General features: G+C 41.7%; 1 protein-coding gene across 1 annotated transcript in view; it reads left to right on the top strand.

Annotated features, from left to right (window-relative positions):
* LOC137883849 (gamma-aminobutyric acid receptor subunit gamma-3) overlaps nucleotides 1–24,527 on the top strand; it is a 27,031-nt gene extending 2,504 nt beyond the window's left edge. The window contains exons 3-9 of the mRNA XM_068725510.1: nucleotides 796–863; nucleotides 13,384–13,604; nucleotides 16,745–16,827; nucleotides 19,573–19,710; nucleotides 20,491–20,643; nucleotides 22,745–22,944; nucleotides 23,295–24,527. Coding sequence (XP_068581611.1) covers nucleotides 796–863; nucleotides 13,384–13,604; nucleotides 16,745–16,827; nucleotides 19,573–19,710; nucleotides 20,491–20,643; nucleotides 22,745–22,944; nucleotides 23,295–23,576 — 1,145 coding nt within the window. The 3' untranslated portion in view covers nucleotides 23,577–24,527. The remainder of the gene's footprint in view (nucleotides 1–795; nucleotides 864–13,383; nucleotides 13,605–16,744; nucleotides 16,828–19,572; nucleotides 19,711–20,490; nucleotides 20,644–22,744; nucleotides 22,945–23,294) is intronic.
* The last annotated feature ends 1,144 nt before the right edge of the window (nucleotides 24,528–25,671 follow it).

Below are 25,671 nucleotides of genomic sequence, written 5' to 3'. Positions count from 1 at the left end.
CAAGGTAAATGAAGAGTAATTAAAGTTCTGCAGATCCCATCTGTCCTCTGATGATATTAAACCTGTTGATTCTCTCTTCTAGAAACAGATTAATGAAGCAGTTCATCCGTCCAATAAGAGCCAAGTAATAATTAATAGTAGTTATTCCACAAGTGTTACTAATCTTCATCTCCACACATTAAACTCACATGAATGATCATCTGTTTTATGTCTTTGTCTTCCTCGATATTTAAAGAAGTGATCCGTGAAGATCTCTCTCCATGTAGAATATTAAACAGACTCTTCTTCCAAATGCGTAAAATGTGCTTTTCTTTTTCGTGCTACGTTTCAAAAGTACAGTGGTTCTGTGTTCTGTGTTCTGTGTTCTCTGATGAGGTTCCTTTAATTCGTGGACTTATCTTCTTCCTTCAGGTTGGATAGAAAATGGGATTTAGGCTGAACCACCAGGGCGCTTCATCTGCAATCAGAGATAGACGCTCCTCTGGTTATCAGTTAATTGCGTTCATCCGGCTCCTCAGGTGTGATTCAGGTCTTTAATTAGTGGGCCGGAGGACCAGTGGACCACCCTGGACCTCCTCTCTGGTGTTCCGGTCCTCAGTGAGGAGCTTTATGCGGCCTGTTGCTCAGATAATTAGAGCTTTATGAGGACAGTTAACGTGATGAAGACGAAGGTGTGGTCCTTCACGCAGCAGCAGCCAGTCTTCAGAGGGTTCATTGATCCAGCTTCACTCTGCTGCTCTTTGAGTTCCTAAAGAGCAGCTTTGATCAATACTTCTTCTCTCTGCTCCTCCACAGTTAAACCAACCGTCATAGACGTGGGCATCTTCGTGAACAGCATCGGGCCGGTGTCCTCCATCAACATGGTGAGTCTTTAATCACACAAAGCTCTGAGTCCGTCTTCATGGAGACAAGGAGTAGGACTCAAACTGACCTGTGAAGGTCCAGAGTTTGATTTGAGGAGAGTCTGTGCTTGGAGAAGATGATGGTATGAAGAACAAAGACAGCGTCACTCCTCCTCTCTCCTCTCCTCTCTCCTCTCTCCTCTCCTCTCTCCTCTCCTCTCCTCCTCTCATGATGTGTTCAAGGACCATCAGAAAGATGAAAATCTGACAGATAATGAGTTTTTTACAGCTTCAGTGTGATAAACGGTGTAGTTTTGGCGATTGTTTGAATAAAACATGCTTTCTGTCCCACCAGTGGGTTTTGGGGTTAACATCTGTTCCCTTCAGTTGATGAAAAGCATTTAAACATCTGAAGGCCTCTACGTTTTATATCTTCAGTTTTTAATGCTATTGAGCCTCCCTCCTTAAATCATGTGCATCAAAAGGAGTCCATAACTCACCAGGACCTCCTCTGTACCGGATGTTTACCCTCTACGCTGAGAGTCACTGTCCCCGAAAGAACCCTCAAACGCTCATCTACTTAAAGCTGCAGTGACAGCTTCTCTGTGGCCACTGGGGGGCAGCAGAAACAAGCAACAAGCACAGCGTTGACATATCATCGCCTTCAAGTGGATAGAGAGGCGAAGTCCCGCCCCTTCCTGTGTCCCTGATGGGACCTTATTGTCGTCAACGGCGAGAAACAGATCATTATTAGGTTCCGTATGAATTGTACCATGAATTTGATCATTTATTAGACAAATTTGTACATCAAGAAAGTTGCATTTTGTCATAAAACTGACGAGGTCTGGTGAGACCACAGTGTGGACGAGGTCTGGTGAGACCACAGGTGTTCACGGACCTTTGGGTGTTTGGGGGCTCTGACCTTGTCGTCATGACTCATGAGTGGGTTTGTGTCTACAGCTGACAGATGTTCGGAGTTGAGGTACCTTTGAGCAGCTTTATTGTTCTACCTGAGTACAGCTGTGGAGCTGCTGCTTGTGTGTTTGGAACAGCACTTCCTCATTGTGCTTTGACTCCGCTGCTTCATTAAAACCCTGCTTTCTATCGGTATCCTGTAATATCCAGATGACATCATTTAAAGTGATGTATTTAGATTTAAATGAGCACAGCAGCACTCAACACCCCCCCCCCCGCTGTGTGACGAGCTCATTTTAAGCCTCATTGTGAGAGAAGAAGAGGTGAACGGTATACATGTCATACTTGTATTGTTTCTAATCACAACGCTGTGTGTAATGGAGGGTTCATGACTCTACCAGCAGACAGATGGTGATTCATCTTTAGGAACAAACTCAGAAGAGTTTAGATCATTTTCACTTAACAGAGGAAAGTCTTCTGTGGAGAGATTCAATTCAGACATTCAAAAGAAATGAGCCATCTATCTATCTATAGATCTATAGATCTATGTATCTATCTATCTATCTATCTATAGATCTATAGATCTATGTATGTATCTATCTATCTATCTATCTAGATAGATAGATAGATAGATAGATCTATCTATCTATCTATCTATCTATCTATCTATCTATCTATCCGTCCGTCCATCCATCCGTCTGTCTATCCATGTCATGTGATGTGATAAGTGAGGTAGGATAAGAGCTCTCATTGACTCATTTCTTTACTACATTTAAGAAAAACATTTCCTCCCAATAGTTCTTCCTCTTCAGAAGAACCTCATTGTTTTAGGAGCTTCACTACCAACCTTTTAAATGCAGACTCTTCTTCTTCTTCTTCTTCTCATGAATGACTGGAGGTGCATTAAGAAACACAGCGAGTGTAAAACATTTAAAAAACGTATTCAGATTCAAACATCGACTGTGAAGAACATTTTGACCAAACGGTACCTTTAGTATTTTAGTAAAACGTATGTTCGGTACATGTATGGACTGAAGGCTGATCAAATAGAACTACATAATGAGTGAAGTCTTGTTTCTCTACTTTATGCATTCAAGACCAAATGGGTTTCTAGAGGTGGGAAGTTAATGCAGAGTCCTGAATCAACACACACACAATGAAACTAATCAAGAGCCGGATGTGGAGGCTGACCCTCCTCCCCAAGAGAGACACCATCGTCATCGTCATAACCTTTATTAAGTCAAACATTTGATCACCAGGACATTTACCCTGAAATGCCCAAAAAGGCATAAATACATATATTTAAGTTTTGATATGCAACAGAGACATGATGGACAACTAATGAATAGTGTACCAGGTTAATGTAGTTAAATATATTCATAAAACAGCCTTTGATTAACAGCACATCCCTGCAGGAAGGTAAGGTCAACACAAAGTGTAGCTTTAAGACACCAGAAGGAAAAGCTTCTGTCTGCAGAGCCTCAGTGACTCCACCATCAATCTATTTTAATGCTACAGTCCTTTTTAAATGCTAACATTAGTTTTTAAATGCTAACGTCACTTTTTTAAGTTTGTTACTTTTTTATTGCCAACATTACTTTTGAATACAAAGATTAATTTATTTTAATGCTAACGTTAACTTTTTAAATACAAATTTGACAATTTATGCTAACATTATTTCTTTTAGTGCTAGCGTTACTTTACTATACTGATGTTACTTTTTCGAACGCTAACGTTACTTTTTTATACTAACAGTACTTTTTATGCTAACTACTTTTTTATGCTAACAGTACTTTTTATGCTAACAACGTTTTTATGCTAACAGCACTTTTTTAATACTAATCTAACTTTGTTTTTAATGCTAACGTCACTTGCTATGCTTTTTTTTTACTGCTTACGTTATTTTACCTATTCTAGCGTAACTATTTATTGCTAAGATTGCTTTATTTTTATGCCAACATTACTTGTGTGAGAGTCGGGCTTTTGTGCTTTTAACCGGTGCTGCTGGTTGATGTTTTGCAGAGCTAACTGTGCGTTCTCTCCGTTAGCATTGTCATTAATACGAGCTGCCATTTCTCACTTCATTTCCATGAGTCATGCTAGGTAGCTCAAGCCGATAGGCTAACATTGATGCGTTGTGAAGTTTTTTAAATTTAAATTGACCTTTTAAACTATTATTTTTTTGTTTTTAACAAGTTGCTTTGTTTCTAAATTCTCAAAATAACCGTAGTTAAACTTTCAGGACAGTTTTTTTTCTCTACCTGCTGCTCACACATCCTGGATGGTTTGTAAATGTGAAACCTGTCTGTTCTCAAACTCCTCTTCAGGCACGATGAAGCACCACGGATGACCCATTCAAGTATAGAAACATTAAGCTGAGCTATGTTTTAATAAGCAATGAGCGATATGTTAAGTCGGGGAAGGCGGCCTCTGTGTCGTATTATGAAGAAGCTATTTTTACACTCGTCGGGTCATGCAGTGTCCAAGGCAACCTGGTGTAATGCAGGAATCTCTGCCGAACCAGACGCCGGTGCCGGTGGGGTCCCTGAAGCTATTCTCACCCTGTGGAGAGAAACACAACATTCATGCCAGGTCATTTCTCCGCCGCGTTAGCGAGCCGCCGGCAGGACGACGGCGGCAGCGTCTTGGTGCTGAGGTTGTTCATCAGCTCGCAGCACAATATTCATTTCTAACAGTCGTGGATTTTGCAGCTGACTGCAGGCTAATTGTTTGGCTCATACCTGCTGTGTTGCTCCATAATAAACACTTCTTCACTAGTTGGGTCCGCTGGCTCAGATACAGAAAACAGAAAAGTGTGTTTTCACCTAATAAGCCTCCTCATTTCTCTGGCTGGTAGATTTGTGTAATGAATTCATCAGCATGAGGAAGGTGTAATGAGACTCTTTGTAACTCCATACCAACAGAGCAGACCTCAGTGGAATATTAATACGCTGCTGTCGTGGTTCAATCTGCATGTAATGAACTTACTAACACATCTTTCCCGTTGTACCGGTGTTCTTCTGTTCCCGGTGTGACCACACTGACAGACGCTACCGGGTCTGAAGAAGAATGAGTTGAGCTTGAACTACTTTGTCGTTTTGATGTTCCACTAAGAGGATGAGGAGACCTCTGAGCCGTGAACTGTGATTACACTGAGCAGCAGGAAGGGGAGTTCATTACAATATCATATACAGAACGTCTCGCTTGTTCCCTGTTGATCTGAATAGTCACTCAATGTGTTGCTAGTTGCTCTTTAGAAAGGAAGTTGCTTAGAGGGACTGAAACGCTGCATGAAGCAGATATTATTTGTAAAAATTGCCAAAAAGGAACAATTTTGGGTGGAGTTTGATGTAGGTTGATGTTCCTTTGAGGATGAATTAAATCAGAATCAGAAACGGTTTATTGCCGAGTACGTTTTCACATACAAGGAATTTGACTTGGTGATTGGTGCGTAACAATACACATTATGTTATTATATGTAATTATGAGTTTACACAGAATATTTCATGCTGTCAGGAACTCAAAGAGGCTTCATTTTCTTTGTACCTGCATCCTCGATAAATATACATAGTGTATAAAATATGAGGAACTAGGACTTGGTACCTGATCAGAAGTTGCACTGATTGCGCTGCCTCCCAGCATTGGACACCTGATGGGCTGCCACACAAGGCACCTGATTGGACGAACACTCGGAGGCTGTGGATTGCTAAAAAAAAAAGTCTCCAAAATGTGTTTCTGAAAAATATTTGGGTGTGAAAAAAAGCCAGACAGCGTCTGAATCCGTCTTCATTCTAGATCAATAAACGGTTCGTTTAAAAGTTTTTCGGGAGTTTCCAGAGGCAGAGAGTCACGCTGGATCCCTCGATTTGCATAAAGTAGCTTAGACCTCAACTTTATGCAAATGAGGTGCGGCAAATATAACTGCCTCTCTCTGAAAACCATAGAATGTTTAGATCCCATTGGTTTGTGGACTGATGTTTTGAAGCCTTAAGTTCGGGATTATGGCCGTCGCCATGTTGGTTTTTGCAATCAGTGAACAGGAAGTGACCATATCTGGACTGAGGAGGAGTGACATAGAGACGCCGTAGACGTCTCTGGTAGAGACCTGTCAATCAGCATGTAGCCCCGCCCCTAAAGCATCCCCTGCTTTATGGTCTGTTTGACTCTAAATGGAGCATAATGTACTAAATGAACATCATGCTGTATTGAAGAAGACTGTAAACTAGAGATTGAGACCATAAACTCATGTTTACAATGTTTACTGAGGGAATAAATCAAGAGAGAAGTAGAGTCATTTTAGACTAGACTTCTATACAACCAGAGGAGTCGCCCCCTGGTGGACACTAGAGAGAATGCAGCTTTAACACAGGAAGCTTTGAAGAACTTTTCTGAGTAATTATTATTGTTATATATTATTTAACACAGCAGACAAAAAGATTGAAACAAGAGCCATACAGAATGCACGTTACACACAGTGACACACAGTGACAGTTACACACAGTTACACACGGTAACAGTAACACACAGTGACACACAGTGACAGTAACACACAGTGACACACAGTAACACACAGTAACAGTAACACAGTAACACACAGTAACAGTAACACACAGTAACAGTAACACACAATAACACAGTGACACACAGTAACACACAGTAACAGTAACACACAGTAACACAGTGACACACAGTAACAGTAACACACAGTAACACACAGTAACAGTAACACACAGTAACACACAGTGACACACAGTAACAGTAACACACAGTAACAGTAACACACAGTAACACACAGTGACACACAGTAACACACAGTAACAGTAACACACAATAACACACAGTGACACACAGTAACACACAGTAACAGTAACACACAGTGACACACAGTAACAGTAACACACAGTAACACACAGTAACAGTAACACACAGTAACACACAGTGACACACAGTAACAGTAACACACAGTAACAGTGACACACAGTAACAGTAACACACGGTAACACACAGTAACACACAGTAACAGTAACACACAGCAGCACTGACACACAGTAACACACAGTGACACACAGTAACACACAATAACACACAGTGACACACAGTAACACACAGTAACACACAGTAACACACAGTAACACACAGTGACACACAGTAACAGTAACACACAGTAACACACAGTAACAGTAACACACAGTAACACACAGTGACACACAGTAACAGTAACACACAGTAACACACAGTAACAGTAACACACAGTAACACACAGTGACACACAGTAACAGTAACACACAGTAACACACAGTAACACACAGTAACAGTAACACACAATAACACACAGTGACACACAGTAACAGTAACACACAGTAACACACAGTGACACACAGTAACAGTAACACACAGTAACACACAGTAACAGTAACACACAGTAACACACAGTGACACACAGTAACAGTAACACACAGTAACAGTGACACACAGTAACAGTAACACACGGTAACACACAGTAACAGTAAAACACAGTAGCAGTGACACACAGTAACACAGTAACAGTAACACACAGTAACACACTGACAGTAACACACAGTAACAGTAACACACAGTAACACACTGACAGTAACACACAGTAACAGTAACACACAGTAACACACTGACAGTAACACACAGTAACAGTAACACACAGTAACAGTGACACACAGTGACAGTAACACACACTAACAGTAACACACAGTGACACACAGTAACACACAGAAACACACAGTGACAGTAACACACAGTGACACACAGTAACACACAGTGACAGTAACACACAGTAACAGTAACACACAGTAACACACAGTGACACACAGTAACAGTGACACACAGTGACACACAGCAGCTGGACGATGTCTCCTCGTTCTCAGCGACCTTTGGCTAATGAGGACACAAGGAGAGACCTGCAGCCAACAAGGAGATGAGACGTCTCAGGACAGACACAGGACGTACTGCTGCATAATCATAAAGGGCCAGCTTCACACTGGAGACGTTTCTCTGTCCTAGTTTACAGCATCTGGTGCAGTGACTTTGCTTTAAGTCACCAGAAGAAAAAGCAGTGTATTTGTTTCAGATGTTCAGATGTGAATGTCTCACTACTTAATGTAAAGAAAGAAGTTCTTCTCTGCTCAGTGAAAGAGTCCTTGAGTTCAGTGATGTCAGAGTCTACTGTAGAAAAACATCAATACAGGAAAATAAAGTATAAAGTCGTTTTGTTCAACATCTTGTTCATCAACCAGAATCCGACCCGGTGGCTCCGATGACGAGCATGTAGAGGATCAGGACTACACTGAGACTGGTTCTCATAGAGGATCAGGACTACACTGAGACTGGTTCATAGAGGATCAGGACTACACTGAGACTGGTTCATAGAGGATCAGGACTACACTGAGACTGATTCATATAGAGGATCAGGGCTACACTGAGACTGGTTCATATAGAGGATCAGGACTCCACTGAGACTGGTTCTCATAGAGGATCAGGACTACACTGAGACTGGTTCATAGAGGATCAGGACTACACTGAGACTGGTTCATATAGAGGATCAGGATTACACTGAGACTAGTTCATATAGAGGATCAGGACTACACTGAGACTAGTTTATATAGAGGATCAGGACTACACTGAGGACCAGTTAAAAGTTCCTCACATGACTCCATGTAGGGTAAACATTAGTAATAGTATTAGTAGTGATGAATACACAGAATGTATCTATAAACCCTCAATAAATCATAACATGTGATGTGCATGAGGGGACAGGAAGCTCTGTTTACACTCACACTAACAGCTGCATCACTGCAGCCGTGATGTCATCGTGGTATCAGTTTGTTTTATGTCGGTCGGCGCCGGACACGGTCCAATTTGTATTCTGGTGGTTTTGAACGTCGGGTGAAGTGGAGGAATAATTCCTCACGCGTCAGAGTCGACATTAAGACCGTGTGCAGAGCTTCAACAATGAGTAATATCCATATTTGTCTGATTTTAAAAACTGATGGGGAAATATTTCCATTCTGAGACTGAGTGTGTTCAGCTTGACAGAAGAGGATGATGGACGATTGAATGTAAGTGTTTCACTCTCCACACAGCTTCTCAACGTACTGAAGCACACGAGGTTTAAGAACGCTGAAGAGGAAACAAATGAAGCCTTTAAAAATATCACGTTCGGCTTTAGGCCCATGGCTATTAAAGCTAGAAGAGGCAATTTATTTCAGAAGCAATTTTTTATTATAGTTGTTGAAATTCTCTTCACAAACAAATCAATGAATCAGACGCTCCGACTGTCACACAGCTGCAGGAATGAGTCCAATAACCAGACATGAGTCAGCATGTTTTCACTTCCTGTTCCCTCTTCTAGAAGTCAATGTGTTCAACAAGTCAGTAAAACAAGTGTGAGTGAGACCAGAGAGACAACCTCCGGTTCTTTAAAGTTCTCCTGTTCTTCATCTGTTAGAGCTGCATTCTCTCTAGTGTCCACCAGGGGGCGACTCCTCTGGTTGCATAGAAGTCTAGTCTAAAATGACTCTACTTCTCTCTTGATTTATTCCCTCAGTAAACATTGTAAACATGAGTTTATGGTCTCAATCTCTAGTTTACAGTCTTCTTCAATACAGCATGATGTTCATTTAGTACATTATGCTCCATTTAGAGTCAAACACACCATAAAGAGTGGATGATTTAGGGGCGAGGCTACACGCTGATTGACAGGTCTCTACGTCACTCCTCCTCAGTCCAGATATGGTCACTTCCTGTTCACTGGTTGCACAAAAAACAAGATGGCGACGGCCAAAACACTGAACTCAAGACTTAAAAGACAGTAAAATAAGATTATATATAAAAACATCAAAACTGTTTCTGTAACACGATCATATTATCAACATAGATTGTTTATGGTACTTAAAGAGATTTCTCTGGTACAATGAAAACCCCCCTCTGTATTCTAACATGGTACAGTCCGAGTCCCCCCCCCCTACTATAAAACCCATTTGGACTCTTCCTTCCTGTTTGCTGATTTGGACCAATAACCAGCAGGTAACACTGATGGGCGCTGTTCACAGACATGTTGGTTACTTTAAGTAATTTTAAACCAGTAAATCAACTTCAGTATTTCATTATGAATGTGAACGATGACATGACTGGAAGTACTTTTGTTAGAATGCTAGAATGCTATAAACACACGTGCTAACTATGCTAACATAAGCTACACTTAGCATCACACCAAAGACTACAGATTCTCTGTGCCGGCTGGACGGAATAAATAATAGAACTGAATAAACTAGAATGTGACCTAAAACATAATAATAATTATGAACTTATTTTCTCTTTAACTTACAGTTTAAAACATTGTATAAACCGGGTTAATACATTTAAACAAAACAAAAATGACACAAAACTACTTGGTTAGTGTTAGTACAAAAACATCATAGTTTGTCTGTTTACATGACTAATGAAAATGAATATTCTCTAATAATCCCGTTTACATGCAGCCGTTCATTTTCAGATTAACGTAAAACCACCCCGTTCCTCTTCCTCTTCCTCATCACCGGTGAATCCAATGTCTTGTGACTCCTCCACCTCCTCCATACGTGGACGTCTGCAGACACGTGTTCATAGTTTATTCCTCCGTCTTCTGCCACTAAAAGGAGATTTTATTTCCTGCAGCATTAGGCTCCATCAGGTCTCAGGAGATCTCCTGCTCTTCAGTCTGAAGGGTTTCTTCCTTGTCTCTTCCTGCTGTACAGCTTTGATTTGTTCACTGCCGCTACATTTACAGTAGCTCCAGACCAGCAGGATGAATATAGCTGCTCCAGACACATTCCCTTCACAGCTAACTCCCGCTGTGGTGGCTGAAAGCAGCAGGATGGGGAGTGAGATCAATACACTCCTAACGTTAAAGTACATAAGAGATAACAACGCTGGACGTGTTCCCAGGCTGGGTTAGGGTTGAGGCAGTGTGAGACTAGCACACTGTTCCTCCGCTGGTCATTAAGTCCTGGAGGTTCTTCAAGTCCCCTGAGCTCCTCACACGTATAAAGGTCATGAGCACCCGGTGGTTCTCTTGATTACAGCCTTCGTTATAATGGGTGAGCTGCTGCTGGGTGAAAAGGTCGAATGCATTTCAGTTTAAAGTAAGGTGCTGAGGGTCCGGAGGAGGGTCTATTATTATTATTAATGTTATTTTACAGAACACCTTCTGTGTTGTCGGAGCCTAAGAACCGTTTAGTCTGAGCTCGTCGTTCCTCACGGAGGCTGAACAGGAGGACCACCAGTAAACCAGTTAATGTAGAAACAGAGTACTAGTACTAGTGTTTTACAGAGTCTTGGTATTGGTATTGATCCGTTGTTGGTTCACTCGGTATCTGATTGGTGCATCGACACTTGATCCGGTGTGTCCGGCAGCACCAGAGACGTGTCTGATACCTGAAGGACTGAAGGTCTCTGATGTCTGCTGTGGACGTCTACGTCCAACATGTGATGACTTGTTGCTGTTATTAATTCACACCTCGAGGTGCTGAAAACAGGAAGTGACACAGGAAGTGACACCCCCGAGGTTCAGCACGCGTTACTGATGACCGATGGTCCAAATACAATAAAATAAATGTGTATAAATATATATAAAAATGAATAATAATGGTAAATATATACATTTAATAATATATATATAGTATTTGTTTCTTTTATAATAGCTTTTTATTACTTTTCAATATCATAAATATTACTTTTTTACATGTTCTATTAGGGTTCGTTGTATTACTTCTTATACACATTTTTTTTACTATTATATATATATTTTTACTCTCTTTTGTCTTGTTTTGTATTTAATTTTTTAATTTAGTTTAATTTATTTACTATAATTATTTTTCTCTTATTGCTTTTATATTCTGCGCTGGTGTCACTATTACTTCTTTTATACTGAATAATTATTTTATTTTTATTCCTGTTTTTAATCTTTTGTTGTAATTTAATTTTCTCTATTTGACATTTTTACTAAAAATATGTTGCTGTTGTTGCTGTTCTAGAAGCATTACTTCTTATACACGTATTACTATATTGTTCAAGTTTATATTTTTACTCTATTAATAATTATTTTCTTCGGTTGTAATCTTTGATGAGACTCTCTTCCTCGACCGTATCCGGTAATAATTACTGCAGCGCTTTGGGGAAGAAGCTCCAGATGAAATCTGTTCGTCCTCTCAGTGACCTGGACCTCCTGCAGGAGGGGAGGTGGAGAGCCGGGTGCAGACGGTCGTCGGGGGTCTGGATGCTCTAAGCTGTGTGAGGAGCTCTGTGTCTCCACACCGGAGAGTGACGACGTTCACCTGCCTCTAATATCTTTTAAACTTATTACGAAAAAGACAGTATTCCTGCTAATCTGTTTTCATGGTTACTGAAGATGAATATTCCACTAATGTTCCCGTTTACATGCAGACGTTTCTATTTAGATTAACGTAAAACCACCTCTCGTCTCGTCACCAGTGAATCTCTCGGTGAAATAACTAAAGGAATAAAGGTGGCGAGATGATCGCTGGTGACCTTTTGTCCAGACGTTCATGATCCCCAGAGGATGAAACATTCTGACTTTGGTGATCCGCTGATTTTTCCTCTCGTGTCTCCAGCAAGTTAACATTTTCTGAAGCGGTTATCGAGCACCTACTTGATGGGTTGGAACCACCACTGTGTTCGTGGTTCCCAGATGATGCACCCTGTTGACTCTTGGTGATTCCCTCTCTGTTTCTCTGAGGACTGTCAGATTATTGGCTCCTTTGATCCTGTTTAGATCTAAATGTAATCCTTCCAGCGTTCATTCTGTTTCAGCAGAAAGATTAAACTTCCGTCTTTGCTTCATAACTATCAAAACACATTTGCACATAAAACATTATCATATCTCAAAAACCAATAAATGTGCACAGATCAAATACCTTAATAAATATGTTTCTTCTTTTATAAATCCTCTGGATCAATATGTTTTGTGGGTTTATTTAGTGGAATGTTTATTAAAAAAAAAATGTCCAATTTATTTACACAATTACATTTTTTTTAATCAATTACTCTGTTTTACTGACTCAACCTTTTAGCTTCCAGATTTTAGTGATAAGAAGCGTTTGAAGATTTCTGTTAAATACAATCCATGAGAGGCACCAGAGCTCTGTGTTAAACGTGTAAATAATAATCATAATAATCATAATAATAATCATAATAATAACTTTATTTATAGAGCACCTTTAATTAAAAACAGAGTTTACAAAGGGCTCCGACAGAAAGCAGCAAAAACAAGACAATAAGACGGTCGATACGATAGAAATTAAATAAGAAATTAATTAAATTAAATTTAAAAAAAAATAATAATAATTTTGTAAAATCAACAAATACAAATAAAACAGAAAAGCAACGACGTCACTTAAAAACCAGTCTGTATAAATGTGTTTAAGAAGTGATTTAAAAGAGATCACTGACTCTGAGTCTTATTATTAAGTGAAGACACAAAGATGGCGTCCAGAGAGAGACGTGTCCCTAGATCCTCCTCCTGAGGAGCAGGTGAAGCTTCGTCACTGATCACATTTAAAACCACTTCCACGTCTTCTGCTTCTGTCTTTTGTTTCAGGAATACCAGATCGACATCATCTTTGCCCAGACGTGGACGGACAGCCGCCTCCGATACAACGGCACCATGAAGAGGCTGACCCTGAACAGCAACATGGTCGGCCTCATCTGGCTGCCGGACACCATCTTCAGGAACTCCAAGAACGCCGATTCCCACTGGATCACGATGCCCAACCAGCTGCTCCGGATATGGAACGACGGGAAGATCCTGTACACGTTGAGGTGAACGCGCTTCAACACGGAGCTCATTAACAGAATCACTGATGCACGAGCGCTGCTGTCACCCGACTGTTGGTGTGTTAAGTTAGAGTTAGAATGCACAGTGTGACTGTAGCTTATGTGTTTGTGGTTCATCATATGGGGACAATAGTCTGGGTAAGTTCTTGAATAATCCTAACTAATAGCTTCATGAACTGCAGGAGGTTTAAAGGCATGAATATAGAGACGGACTGTAATTAAGTCCCGCCCACAGAACGCTCCTAAAAACTGAATCATATCATCATATCATATCATATCATATGATTTAATCTGAAAGTGATTCCTTTAGAATAATATATATATATACTGTATATATGGGCCAATGACATATAATTTAATTCTATAAAACATATCCAGTTTAAAAATAACGTCAGTACATTCAAATAATATATATTCTTTTATGTTTTGGGACCTCAAACCTCAAACCTTGAAAATTTCCGAATAAATGAACAGACTGAGAGAACTATATAATAAAAGGTATTTAAATGATAATACATTCAAAATAAAATACTATGGCATGCTTTTATTGTTGAAACACTTGAAATAAACCACATTTCTACAGTTTTAAGCTGCTGAGATCATTTAAAGACCTTTGTCCAGTAAGTTGTTCTCAGGGTGGCACAACCGTGAAATATGGGACTTTTATTTTGAAGTGCTGAGCAGTATTTTGAATCAACTATCAAAATAGTTTCTTCATAGTTTTCTGTTAATCATCTTATTGATTAAAGGACATATTTGTTTTATTAGTTTGTGCGACTCGTGTTTATTGTTTGTTTGTACAAAATGCTGAAATACTTTAATTTAACATTAAAGTACCACAAACACTGCTCCATTAAGACACACAGTACTTTGTTTAGTGAAGTCAGGCACTGACCTGGTCTGGAGGTCCTGAACATTCACTTCCAGTAATGAAGTGATTTATGGACATTATGAAGCCTTTCATCTGAAAGCTCTATCAACGTTCAATATCATTCTTATAATCATATCCTGGACCTCCGTCGTCGCTGCAGTCTGACCATCTTAGACTTGTCCTTCGGGGATCGACGAGGTTCAACAACCCGTCGGTTCCCGTCGTAGCAGCCTTCAGCAGTCGGTGCGGGAAACCATCGGTGACGCCAACGCTCCCCAGAAAGAGTAATTATCTGCCGTCATTACCGCTTGTAAGTGCAAATAGGCTGCTTGAGCTTTAAGACCAATTTACTAAGGCAGCCACCCTCTCGCCCCAAAGCTCTCTTTGTAATCAGACATTAATACAAGCTGCTCCTTCAGTAATACGCTCCTGCAGACTGCCCTCCGTCTTCACGGCACCGTCCTCGTGTTGAGAGACGTCTCCACGGCACCGTCCTCGTGTTGAGAGACGTCTCCACACTGACATGGTCTGTGTTTGAGTGACGACGTATTTCTGTAGTCCAACAAGAAAGTTGTCTGTCTGTGTCAAAGAAACGCTTATGATTCTTCATTTGTACAGAAGTCTAGTCTAAAGCTGCATTCTCTCTAGTGTCCACCAGGGGGCGACTCCTCTGGTTGTATAGAAGTCTAGTCTAAAATGACTCTACTTCTCTCTTGATATATTCCCTCAGTAAACATTGTAAACATGAGTTTATGGTCTCAATCTCTAGTTTATAGTCTTCTTCAATACAGCATGATGTTCATTTAGTACATTATGCTCCATTTAGAGTCAAACACACCATAAAGAGGGGATGCTTTAGGGGCGGGGCTACACGCTGATTGACAGGTCTCTACCAGAGACGTATACGGCGTCTCTACGTCACTCCTCCTCAGTCCAGATGTGGTCACTTCCTGTTCACTGGTTGCGCAAAAAATCAACATGGTGACGGCCGTAATCCAAGATGGCGACGACGATGTGCTTAAACGCTCGGATCTCTTCAGCTCGTGTTAAATACACAAAAACTTTGAGCAGCGATATCCACCGACGGGCATCAGAGAAAGACAATGAAATGTCATTTGGTATTAATTGTGCGTTGGCTTTGGCCGCAGTAAACAGAGATGACATTTTGTGATATCCTCTCCCACATGCATTGCATTGTCCCAACTCCACGCTTTAATGAGGTTTAAAGATCACGGCAGATGTTTTTCTTCTCCTCGTTCTCCTTCGTGTGAGCCCACTCTTGAACAGTACGGTTATAATTGAATCTACTAATTGACTTTATCTCGTCGATGACAAAACCACGTTTTGTTCTGAATACAACCAAGCGTTTAACCACCTCGACTCAGACATGCTCTCCTTCACGCTGATTGTTTTTTCTCAGTGAGAACCAGATTCTGGTTCCATTGAAGCATCAGGCTGATGTTGTTTCATCCGGTCTTAAAGAGGTCAGTGAACTCTCCAAGCTTCCCTTTGAGATCAGGAACGTATCGCTCGATAACTGGTTCATAATGGAAGGTCAATAACGCACCGGCTGCATAATTACATCCACAGGTTCGTCTTGAGGGACGGACGGCCTTCAGCTGTATTTATGACACTTCATAATTATACTCTGCTGATTTCTAAGAAGTTTGTTTATATGTCGTCGTCACTCGGTGTTACTGACCAGCTGAGAGTCGGGTTTCCTGATTCTGTGTCTTTCCTTCAGGAGACGAGCAGCAGATTTATTTTGCTCCATAGTCTCCGATGTAAACATTGGACCCATTTGTCACAAGCCATGTATCCTCCAGACTCACCATGCTGGTGTCCACATGTCTACTGGTGAACGCCTCGTCAATGACTGAACGTCTTTAACACCGATTATCCTACCGAGCGAAGAAACCTGATTGTGTGTTTTGAGGAATTTGTTGAGTACAAATGTCCTTGAGCAGAATTCAGGAAGCACTTCGTAGAGCGGAGCTGTGAACCTCTGTAGAGGTGATTAACTGTAGAGACGTCCCACAGTCTGAGTGATGATGGTCCTTCCATCTCAACACCGTACGTTGATGACTTCTGTTATTCATGCATTCATTCCCACCTTCTTGCTCCATTTAAATGAAATACAACACATTACTTAGATTTGAAGGTCTGAGCCGGAACAATGTGTTGATGTGATTCTGGGTTCACATTAAACGTTGTACGACGTTACTAAAAGATGATTCTATTGTTTTCTTTTCAGGCTGACGATAAACGCAGAATGCCAGCTTCAGCTGCACAACTTTCCGATGGACGAACACTCCTGTCCGCTCATCTTCTCCAGCTGTGAGTACCCAGAAGTACTACAACATTAGTTGGACGACCGTATTTCATCTGATTGTATTGTCATGTTATAGCTCTCTGAATATGAGCCGATGCTGGTGTCCATCACTGCTGTCACGCCTGGCTGAGCGGCCCTGGAGTGGCCTCTTACAAGCAAATGTGCTTTTAGAAGTGTTTGTTGAAAACATTGATTTTGTTTTGTAGTTGTAGCTGTAGTGGTGGAGGACAATGGACTGAAGGACAATTCAAAAACGTTCACGTTTCACACCGCAGCTCCTCAGAGCTGTGACGGCTTACCAGATTAAAATACACCAGCAGGGAAAATAAGGCCCCCCCCGCCTGAAATCTGATTGGCCCCCTTCTGGAGTCAGACGGTGATAGTATACTATTAGTATAACGGACGGATTTCTAAACGGGATGCCGAGTACAGTCACAGAGCCCTGGACCAGAAACTCAGTATAAAGGTATCATTAAAATGTCTTGTTGAAGAGTCAATCAGACAACTAAGAAGAGGTAAAAACACAAAACAAGCTCAAAGAGACACAAAACGACCACAAAGAGATGCTAAACGACCACCAAGAGATGCTAAACGACCACCAAGAGATGCAAAACAACTACAAAGAGACACAAAACGACCACAAAGAGATGCAAAAAAACTACAAAGAGATGCAAAACAACTACAAAGAGATGCAAAACGACCACAAAGAGATGCAAAAAAACTACAAAGAGATGCAAAAAAACTACAAAGAGATGCAAAACGACCACAAAGAGATGCAAAACAACTACAAAGAGACACAAAACAACTACAAAGAGATGCAAAACGACCACAAAGAGATGCTGAATGGCCACAAAATTACCACAAAAAGACACAAAAGGACGTCAAAGAGACAAACAAACTCTTTTAGATGCAAAATTACCACAAAAGACACAAATCAACCATAAAAAAACACAAAAATGGACCACAAAGAGGTGGAAGTGACTACAAATGAATGCAAAAGCACCACAAAGAGTCAGTCTGAGTGTCTTGCTCATATGTAGGAGGGATGGGGGGGGGGGGGACTTGTACATGTCTGTGTCCAGGGGGCCCGTCTTCTTATAATGTAATACTAATTATATCGTAAAATAAGCTGCTCATGACTCCAGGATTTTGAATTACAAAGAGATGACTTTTCCTCCCCGTTGTCATAAAGGAGCTCCTCATAATACTGGATCCTGATTGCTGCTCGTGTGTCACACACCTGCTCTGAAGTGTGTTCATTGGCCGTCCACCGCGAGGACGCCGTGTTGCGTTCCTCAGCCGGTCACTGCTCTCTTAGTAGCCATGGCAACATTCGATCAATCGGACTCTAGCGGCGGGGCGGCTCCAGAACTAAAGATGAGTACAGTGATCTGAAGCCTGAGTGCACTGAGGCCTTCCACTGCATTAGGACCAGCAGCATTAGAAAAGTAAAGCAGTGCTATTATGTCTGTATCGTACAGTACTGTGTGTACGCTGCATCGCTTCATAACCGCTCAGTGGGGGATGTGTGGACATCCTGCTGGGACCCATTAAACCCATTTCCTCACCTAAAGACGTCACCAGGTGTTACACTGGTTTCAGGTTTGCTCATCTCTGAAGCCCATCGTGCTTCTGGGGGATATTAAAATAATCACTGCGTGAGTAAATGCAAATATCACGCAGCTCTACCGTCTTTCTTTTACGGTCTCCCCGCTTTCATTAACTTCGTCTCCAGGCGGCTGATCTTTAGCCAACATGCTCCGATACAACAGACCGTCTGCTGCTTGTTGAAGCACGATGTGGCAGACGGACGCAGCAGCAGCAGTCTGGTGAACACAGCGGAGCATCTTCAGCTCAAAGCCAAAGAGGTTTCCTTCAGGAGGAGGTGGAGACCAAACACAGAGCTGGAACGAGAGTGAGCTTTAGATTAGCATTCTCCAGGGGGACAGAAAGTACCCAAAGCAGGTCCTGGTGTGACGTGAAGAGTGTGAGCTTAAAACTGTATCCATCTAGAACACTTTTATTCTGAAAGGTACTACGTCTTCCTGTGAGGATAAAGTGTTTTAAGTCTTATGAATATTGTTAAATAATAAATGCATCATGAATTGTGCCTTGAGCCCATTAGTTCATAAAGTTTACTATTTCCAACAGAAAGCTTTTATTTTGTTAGTATTTCTGGATATGTAATGGAACCATTAGAGAGAACTGTGGCAAATCAAGCACGTTTGAACAATTAGTAGTTTGGGCAACATCTTCCCTCACAGTTGATGTTAATTGGAAACCTATTACATCACACTGCTATCAGGCGAGATGATAATTCTGTTAGCTTTTCCTTCTCAAAACGATTATCCGTCCGTTAAAGACGGGAGAGATCCGGCCTAGTGCGACGCCGCGGACGGAGACGGAATCATTACCCCATCGTTAACCTCGCGTGATGGATCGTTAAAGCGCTCCCGGGCTCCGTGCGCCTCATGTGAAGGTCAGGCCCAAACATCAAGATGGATTCCGTACATTATCGAAGCAAAAGATTTCATTTAATCTGCTTTTCTTTCTGCCTCTGTCGTCGTCCCAGACGGTCTTTTTCATAAGCCAGCCTCCTGCAGGAGACAAATGTGGCTCTGGGTGGCCCGAGGTCCGTCCACACAGGACATCCATCATCAGGATGTGAGCCATGTGAGCGCCATGGGTCACACTCACACACTCTCTCACACACACACACACACACACACATGTGCTCTGTGTAATTGCAGATGGATACCCACGAGATGAGATGATTTACAAGTGGAGGAAGAACTCTGTGGAGGCGACGGACCAGAAGTCCTGGCGTCTGTACCAGTTTGATTTCATGGGCCTGAGAAACACCACGGACATAATAAAGACGACAGCAGGTCGGTTTCATTCAAAGAGGTTGCAGAAGTCATCGACTGCACTCGTTTATCGAGTTTGTTTTCTACATGTTTTAAATTAAAGTGTAACTTTAGTCTGAAGTTTTTACATATGGTGAGAAAAGTATTAATGCAAAGTATTAACATTACGTTTTCTGTAACCGGTGTAGCATCACGATCTCAACCAAGCTGCAATCTCCAATGATTGGAAATAAAACTGCAGTTCCTCAAATGTCCACTTGAGGCTCCGGCAGCGAGTCAATCCCCATAGACCTCAATGCTAAAGAGAACAACATTACAGCAGAAATAAACATGTTTACGGCCTTGGTCTCAAAAGCTGACATCCCCGTTTATGACATCTGTACGGAGGTGAACGTTTATATAACTGTTACCTTTCAATTTGCTAATTGCTAATTCCGTTAGCTTATGCTAATCCCTAGGACTATTGTTCTGATTCTGGCAAAGTTAACGTTCTGTAAAGTGTCTGTTATGGTGAACAAATACAGTATAAACTCTTATAAAGATTTGTTATTTTGAGTTTATATGTGTATGCTAGTGATTAGCATTAGTGCTGTTGATTAGCATCAGCTATTCAAAGTCTAATTTAAGCTAACTAATTCGTCTCTCTCCAGCGCAGATGTTATTGTACTTCTGTTCTCATAATACATGCAGGACCTTCAAAGATGTTGACCGTGACCCAAAGTAGTTATTTAGCTTGTTTTTGTTTTTGAATCAGTATAATTTCTGTATTAATAACTTGGAGGTTGTTTTTTCCACACGCAGGTGACTACGTGTTGATGACAGTGTACTTTGACCTGAGCAGAAGGATGGGCTACTTCACCATCCAGACCTACATCCCCTGCATCCTCACCGTGGTCCTCTCCTGGGTGTCCTTCTGGATCAAAAAGGACGCCACGCCGGCCCGAACGGCTTTAGGTACTCCTGTCTCCCTGCACTTCCTGTCCACACCAGGACTCACTGCAGGTTTATGTCTGCAACACTTCAGCTGCTAGAGATAAGAGGAACTCGTGATGCAGACACCATGTCAAGGTCTTTTCTTTGGAGGCACATTTTAATCATGTTTTTCTTTGAATATGCTCCGCTTTACTGTTTATCTATACTGCATAGATACGTGTTATCTTGAGTCACTCCATCTGCTTCTCCTGTTTTGTTATGCTTCTTCTCTTTTGTGCATGCTCTCTGCTTGTTGTTGTGCAGTCCTGTGGAACGCTTTGGTGAAGGTAATTGACTTCATCCATTTTATTTGATTTCTTTTCTCCGTTAACATTTTATCAATGTTTTTCATGTTTGAGTGCGGTGGTGTTCGCCAAGGCCTTTAATTAAAGAATTACGTACAGCTATTTCAAACTTCTAGATAGACTTTACAGAAATGTAAGTCTCAGTTATACTTTTCCAAAAGGACGTTGGAATCGTGACGAGGAAACATTTGTGCAAGTTTCTCCTCGCGGCAAACCGACATTCTCAAAGCTCCTCAAAGTTCTCCATGATCTCTGCTCTTCAACGTCCGCGTAGTTATAAAATGTGGAGTGTGCACGGACATAAATCATGCTGTAGTGTGCCTCCATTACACGGAACAAGGGCAACCTACTGAGCTGTCGTTGCAAATGTTCTTGTGATCCAGCGTCATCCAAACATTGGACCAGCCTCTCGTCACAGTGTTCGTATCATTCAAACTGTATCAGTGACAACTGATGAACGGGACAAAGGCAGGAAATGAATGAGTGCTATCAATCTGCCGTCTCCGCTGTAAAGCGTCTGGATTAACTGCATTCAAATCGGGAGAAGAATGAAGACGGTGAATGGATCTTAGATTGTAGAGGAGAGAGAGGAGTCAAGCCAGTGAGGGAGGAGAGATGAAGCCCTTTAGGAGAGGAAGAGGATGGAGGGAAACCAACTCAGGTTCAGCTCAGATTTGAGCCTGATTAACAGATAGTTGGCATGCTAATTTAGCTCAGGTTGGAGCTTCGATAACAATTAATTTACTTCAAGGTTGAACCTTAATTAAAGATAGTTAGCAGTCTAATTTAGCTCAGGGTTAAACCTTAGTAACAGATAGTTAGCATGCTAATTTAGCTCAGGTTTGAGCCTTAATCACAGATAGTTAGCATGCTAACTTAGCTCAGGTTGGAGCTTCGATAACAGCTAATTTACTTCAAGGTTGAACATTAACAAGAGATAGTTAGCATGCTAACTTAGCTCAGGAGTAAAACACATTGCTTTAGATAAGCGGTCTCATACGTTGGGCCCTTGAACCACTTGTGTTTGACACGTCTTACACAGAAGCTCACATTAATCTCCACTGTAAGCTGCCTGTCAGTAAATATGAACGTCTCTCTTCAAACATGCTTTTCATTCTTTTGTTCAAAAGTCTCAAACGTGTGCCACAGGGCATCGGCAGAAGGCAGGTGAGTGTAATCGCTGTGGTGATGGTGAGGTTCACGGTGAGGTTCAAGGGAAAGTGTGAGGTGCCTGAAATAGACGGGCCAGCTTGTTACCATGGGAACCTCAGTGAAACGGATGTTTTTTTTCTTCTTTTTCTTCCAGGCGTCTCTGTAACGCTCCTGGAGGAGAATGAAGTCAGGTTCATCTCACATCTAAAACATCTGGTAGTCACAGTGACATGTTATTGTTAAAGATGAGGTCACTTTTTATTAACCTTAAACCTAAAGCTCTACTAATCGATACGTTTATATCAAGAATGGATTCAAATGACGTCATGTTGAATGAGTTATTACACGTCTCTACGGTTCCTCTACGGTTCCTCTACATTGGTTTAGCATCTTTCAGCTCATTGTTTTGGTTTTATGGTTCACAATGTTTCTGTTTTGTTGTTTCCCCGACTAAGAATTTACAATCATTACACGCTTTTTTTGTTCTCTTTCTTCTCCTTCTTCCTCTTCTTCTTCTTGACAACTTATAAAATTACTCATATGTCGCGAGGGTTGAAAAGCGAAGGATACACCTTGTGCTCCCCGATCGGTGCCTCGGGTGATTTCTCCCTCGTTGTCGTCTGCAGGTATAACCACGGTGCTGACTATGACCACCCTCAGCAGCGTGGCCAGGACGTCTCTCCCCAGAGTGTCTTACATCACCGCCATGGACCTCTTCGTCACCGTCTGCTTCCTGTTTGTGTTCGCTGCTCTGATGGAGTATGCCACTTTAAACTACTACTCGTACAGCACCCGGAGACCCAGCTGCATGGAACCCAAACGATCGGTGAGGTGGCCTTCAATCGGGAGGATGTAGAGAGACATATTGATATTCCTGCTGAAAGATTCTTCTTCTTCCTCTTCCTCTTCCCCTCCTCCTCCTCCTCATTCCTCTTCCTTCTTGTTCTTGTTCTTCCTCCACCTTCCTCCTCTTACTTCTTCCTCATTCTTGTTCTTCTTCCTCCTTCTTCCTTCTTCTTACTCCTCCTCCTCTTCTTCCTTCTTCTTCTTCTTCCTTCTTCTTCCTCCTTCTCCTCCTACTTCTTCTTCATTCTTGTTCTTCTTCCTCCTCCTCCTCTTCCTCCTTCTTGTTCTTCTTCCTCCTCCTCCTCCTCCTCCTCCTCCTCCTCCTCTCAGAACTACTCTGTCCTAGATGTGAGACCTGCTCCTCACACCGTCATCGCTCTGAATAACTCCACGTACTGGCAGGACTTTGAGGACGCTTGTGTCTTCGAATGTCTGGACGGGAAAGACTGCCAGAGCTTCTTCTGCTGCTTCGAGGAGTGTAAAGGAGGCGGCTGGAGGAAAGGACGCGTCCACGTGGACTTGCTGGACCTGGACGCGTACTCACGCGTCTTCTTCCCCACCTCCTTCCTGCTGTTCAACATCGTGTACTGGGTGGGGTACCTCTACCTTTAGCCCGCCGCGGGAGGACAGGGAGGAATGAGTAATAATGAAGAAAGAAGGTAACACCAAATAAAACTCTTTCCTGTGCTACCTGAAGCCGTCACCATTGAGAGGTTTCATGACACCGATTCCCTTCAGGACGGGACGGACGACGTCGTGACAAAGATGTCCGCCGATGTTTGTACCGTTTCTTATCCAGCCATCAGTCAAATCCATGCGATGAAAAAAAATCCAAGGACGTTGAGACCATTCCTAGTGCCTTCCTCTGGAGGGGTAGATGCTCTCTGCGACACAATAATCAGGGAATAATGATTTATTTATGGCTTTGACTGATTATGGCTGTTCTCATTCAGAGCTTTGAGGTTTATAAAACAGATTTGTTGCCACAACGAATATTCTTTTTCTATTATCTCTTCGTACTGACTCTGAGCCGTTAAGCACGACTCATTCCATCGGTATCTCTGTACGGTGTGGTAAATAAATCGGCTCCCGGGGAAAAAATAAACCTGACGGCAGATAGAATCATGATGTGTGCTTCGTTGGCATAATTTTCTTTATGTATGCGTGTGTGAGTACAGACACAGGTTGTAAAAGTCAATCCAGCACCGATAGTCTCTACGACGCTTTAAAGGAATAGCTGTGGGATATTTTAAGAAATACGATTATTGGCTTTTCTCTCCAAGAAAGACATTGACACCACTCTCAAACCTTTACACTAAATATGTGAAGTGGACGACGTCACCGTGACGTCCCAGTTTGAAGTGACATTGTTTTTATCCTGAAGCCATCATATTTGGATGAGGGATGAGGGATGAGCTATCGTTAGCGTAACAGAAGCTTAGTTACACGCTTACGCTTACGCTTGTGCTAGCTAGCTTAGTTAGCTTAGTTAGCAAGGTGCATCCGTGATTCACGTTAACTGTGATATTTATTTGGATGCTAATTTTGGCTAGCAGTGAACAGGAAGTGACCATATCTGGACTGAGAAGGAGTGACTAGAGACGCCATATACGTCTCTGGTAGAGACCTGTCAATCAGCGTGTAGCCCCGCCCCTAAAGCATCCCCTGCTTTATGGTCTGTTTGACCATAATGTACTAAATGAACATCATGCTGTATTGAAGAAGACTGTAAACTAGAGATTGAGACCATAAACTCATGTTTACAATGTTTACTGAGGGAATAAATCAAGAGAGAAGTAGAGTCATTTTAGACTAGACTTTTATACAACCAGAGGAGTCGCCCCCTGGTGGACACTAGAGAGAATGCAGCTTTAACACATGAAGAACTGACTTCTCTTTTCAAAACCGGAGGTTGTCTCCTGGATTTAAAGGGTTGAGGTGGTGACATTTTTACCTTCTGGAGAGAGCGAGGTTAGCTGTTTTCTTGCTAAACTAAGCTAACCACTAGATCGTCCCTTTAAAACAGCAACCGTTAGCTTAGCTAGCTTAAAGACGAGCTAACAACAAGCCTGAACCTTTCGTAAGGTTACAAAATACAGGTTAAACATACAACAATATAATGTGTCTTCTGAGATACACTTAATTTATTTTACCTTTGGACAGAGCAAACAAATGATGCTAAGCTAACAGGCTACTATCTTCATATTTAGCGTACAAACATGAGATTAGTATCAATCTTCTCAGTGTATTTCCCAAAATGTCTCACTATTGCTTTTCCTGTTTTTCCACAATATAATGTGGAGTTTTTTTTGGAGGTTGTAAAAATAGCAGCTCTTGGTTTAAATAATAATAGAGATGGCGGACAGAACAGAAGCAGCTTCTCATATCTGCAGCTGCGTTGTCACAGATCGGAGGTTGAAACACCTCAGAGGGAACGAAGGCAGTGACCCGCATAATCCAAGTGTTATTGTTTCTAGATATTACACTTCTTCTCACAGCAGCCACGTTCTCTTCACACACACTAGAAGAAGTGAACAGACGAATAGTTAAACTGACGACCTTTCAGTTCTGCTGGATGCCCACATTAAATATGACGGGTGTCATTTGTTGCTGTAGACACAAATATGGTAATGCCACTCGTCAGGATCACTCATCTCTGTTTCACTCTCGTTTGCATGCAATAGACATTCAAATCCTGAAGACTGTT

This window comes from Cebidichthys violaceus, unplaced genomic scaffold, assembly GCF_023349555.1.
Source record: "Cebidichthys violaceus isolate CVI_PGR_0920_01 unplaced genomic scaffold, fCebVio1.0.p SCAF_35, whole genome shotgun sequence".
NCBI lineage: Eukaryota > Metazoa > Chordata > Actinopteri > Perciformes > Stichaeidae > Cebidichthys > Cebidichthys violaceus.
The sequence above is the reverse complement of the archived record's forward strand: the minus strand, read 5'-3'. Positions and strand labels throughout refer to the sequence as shown.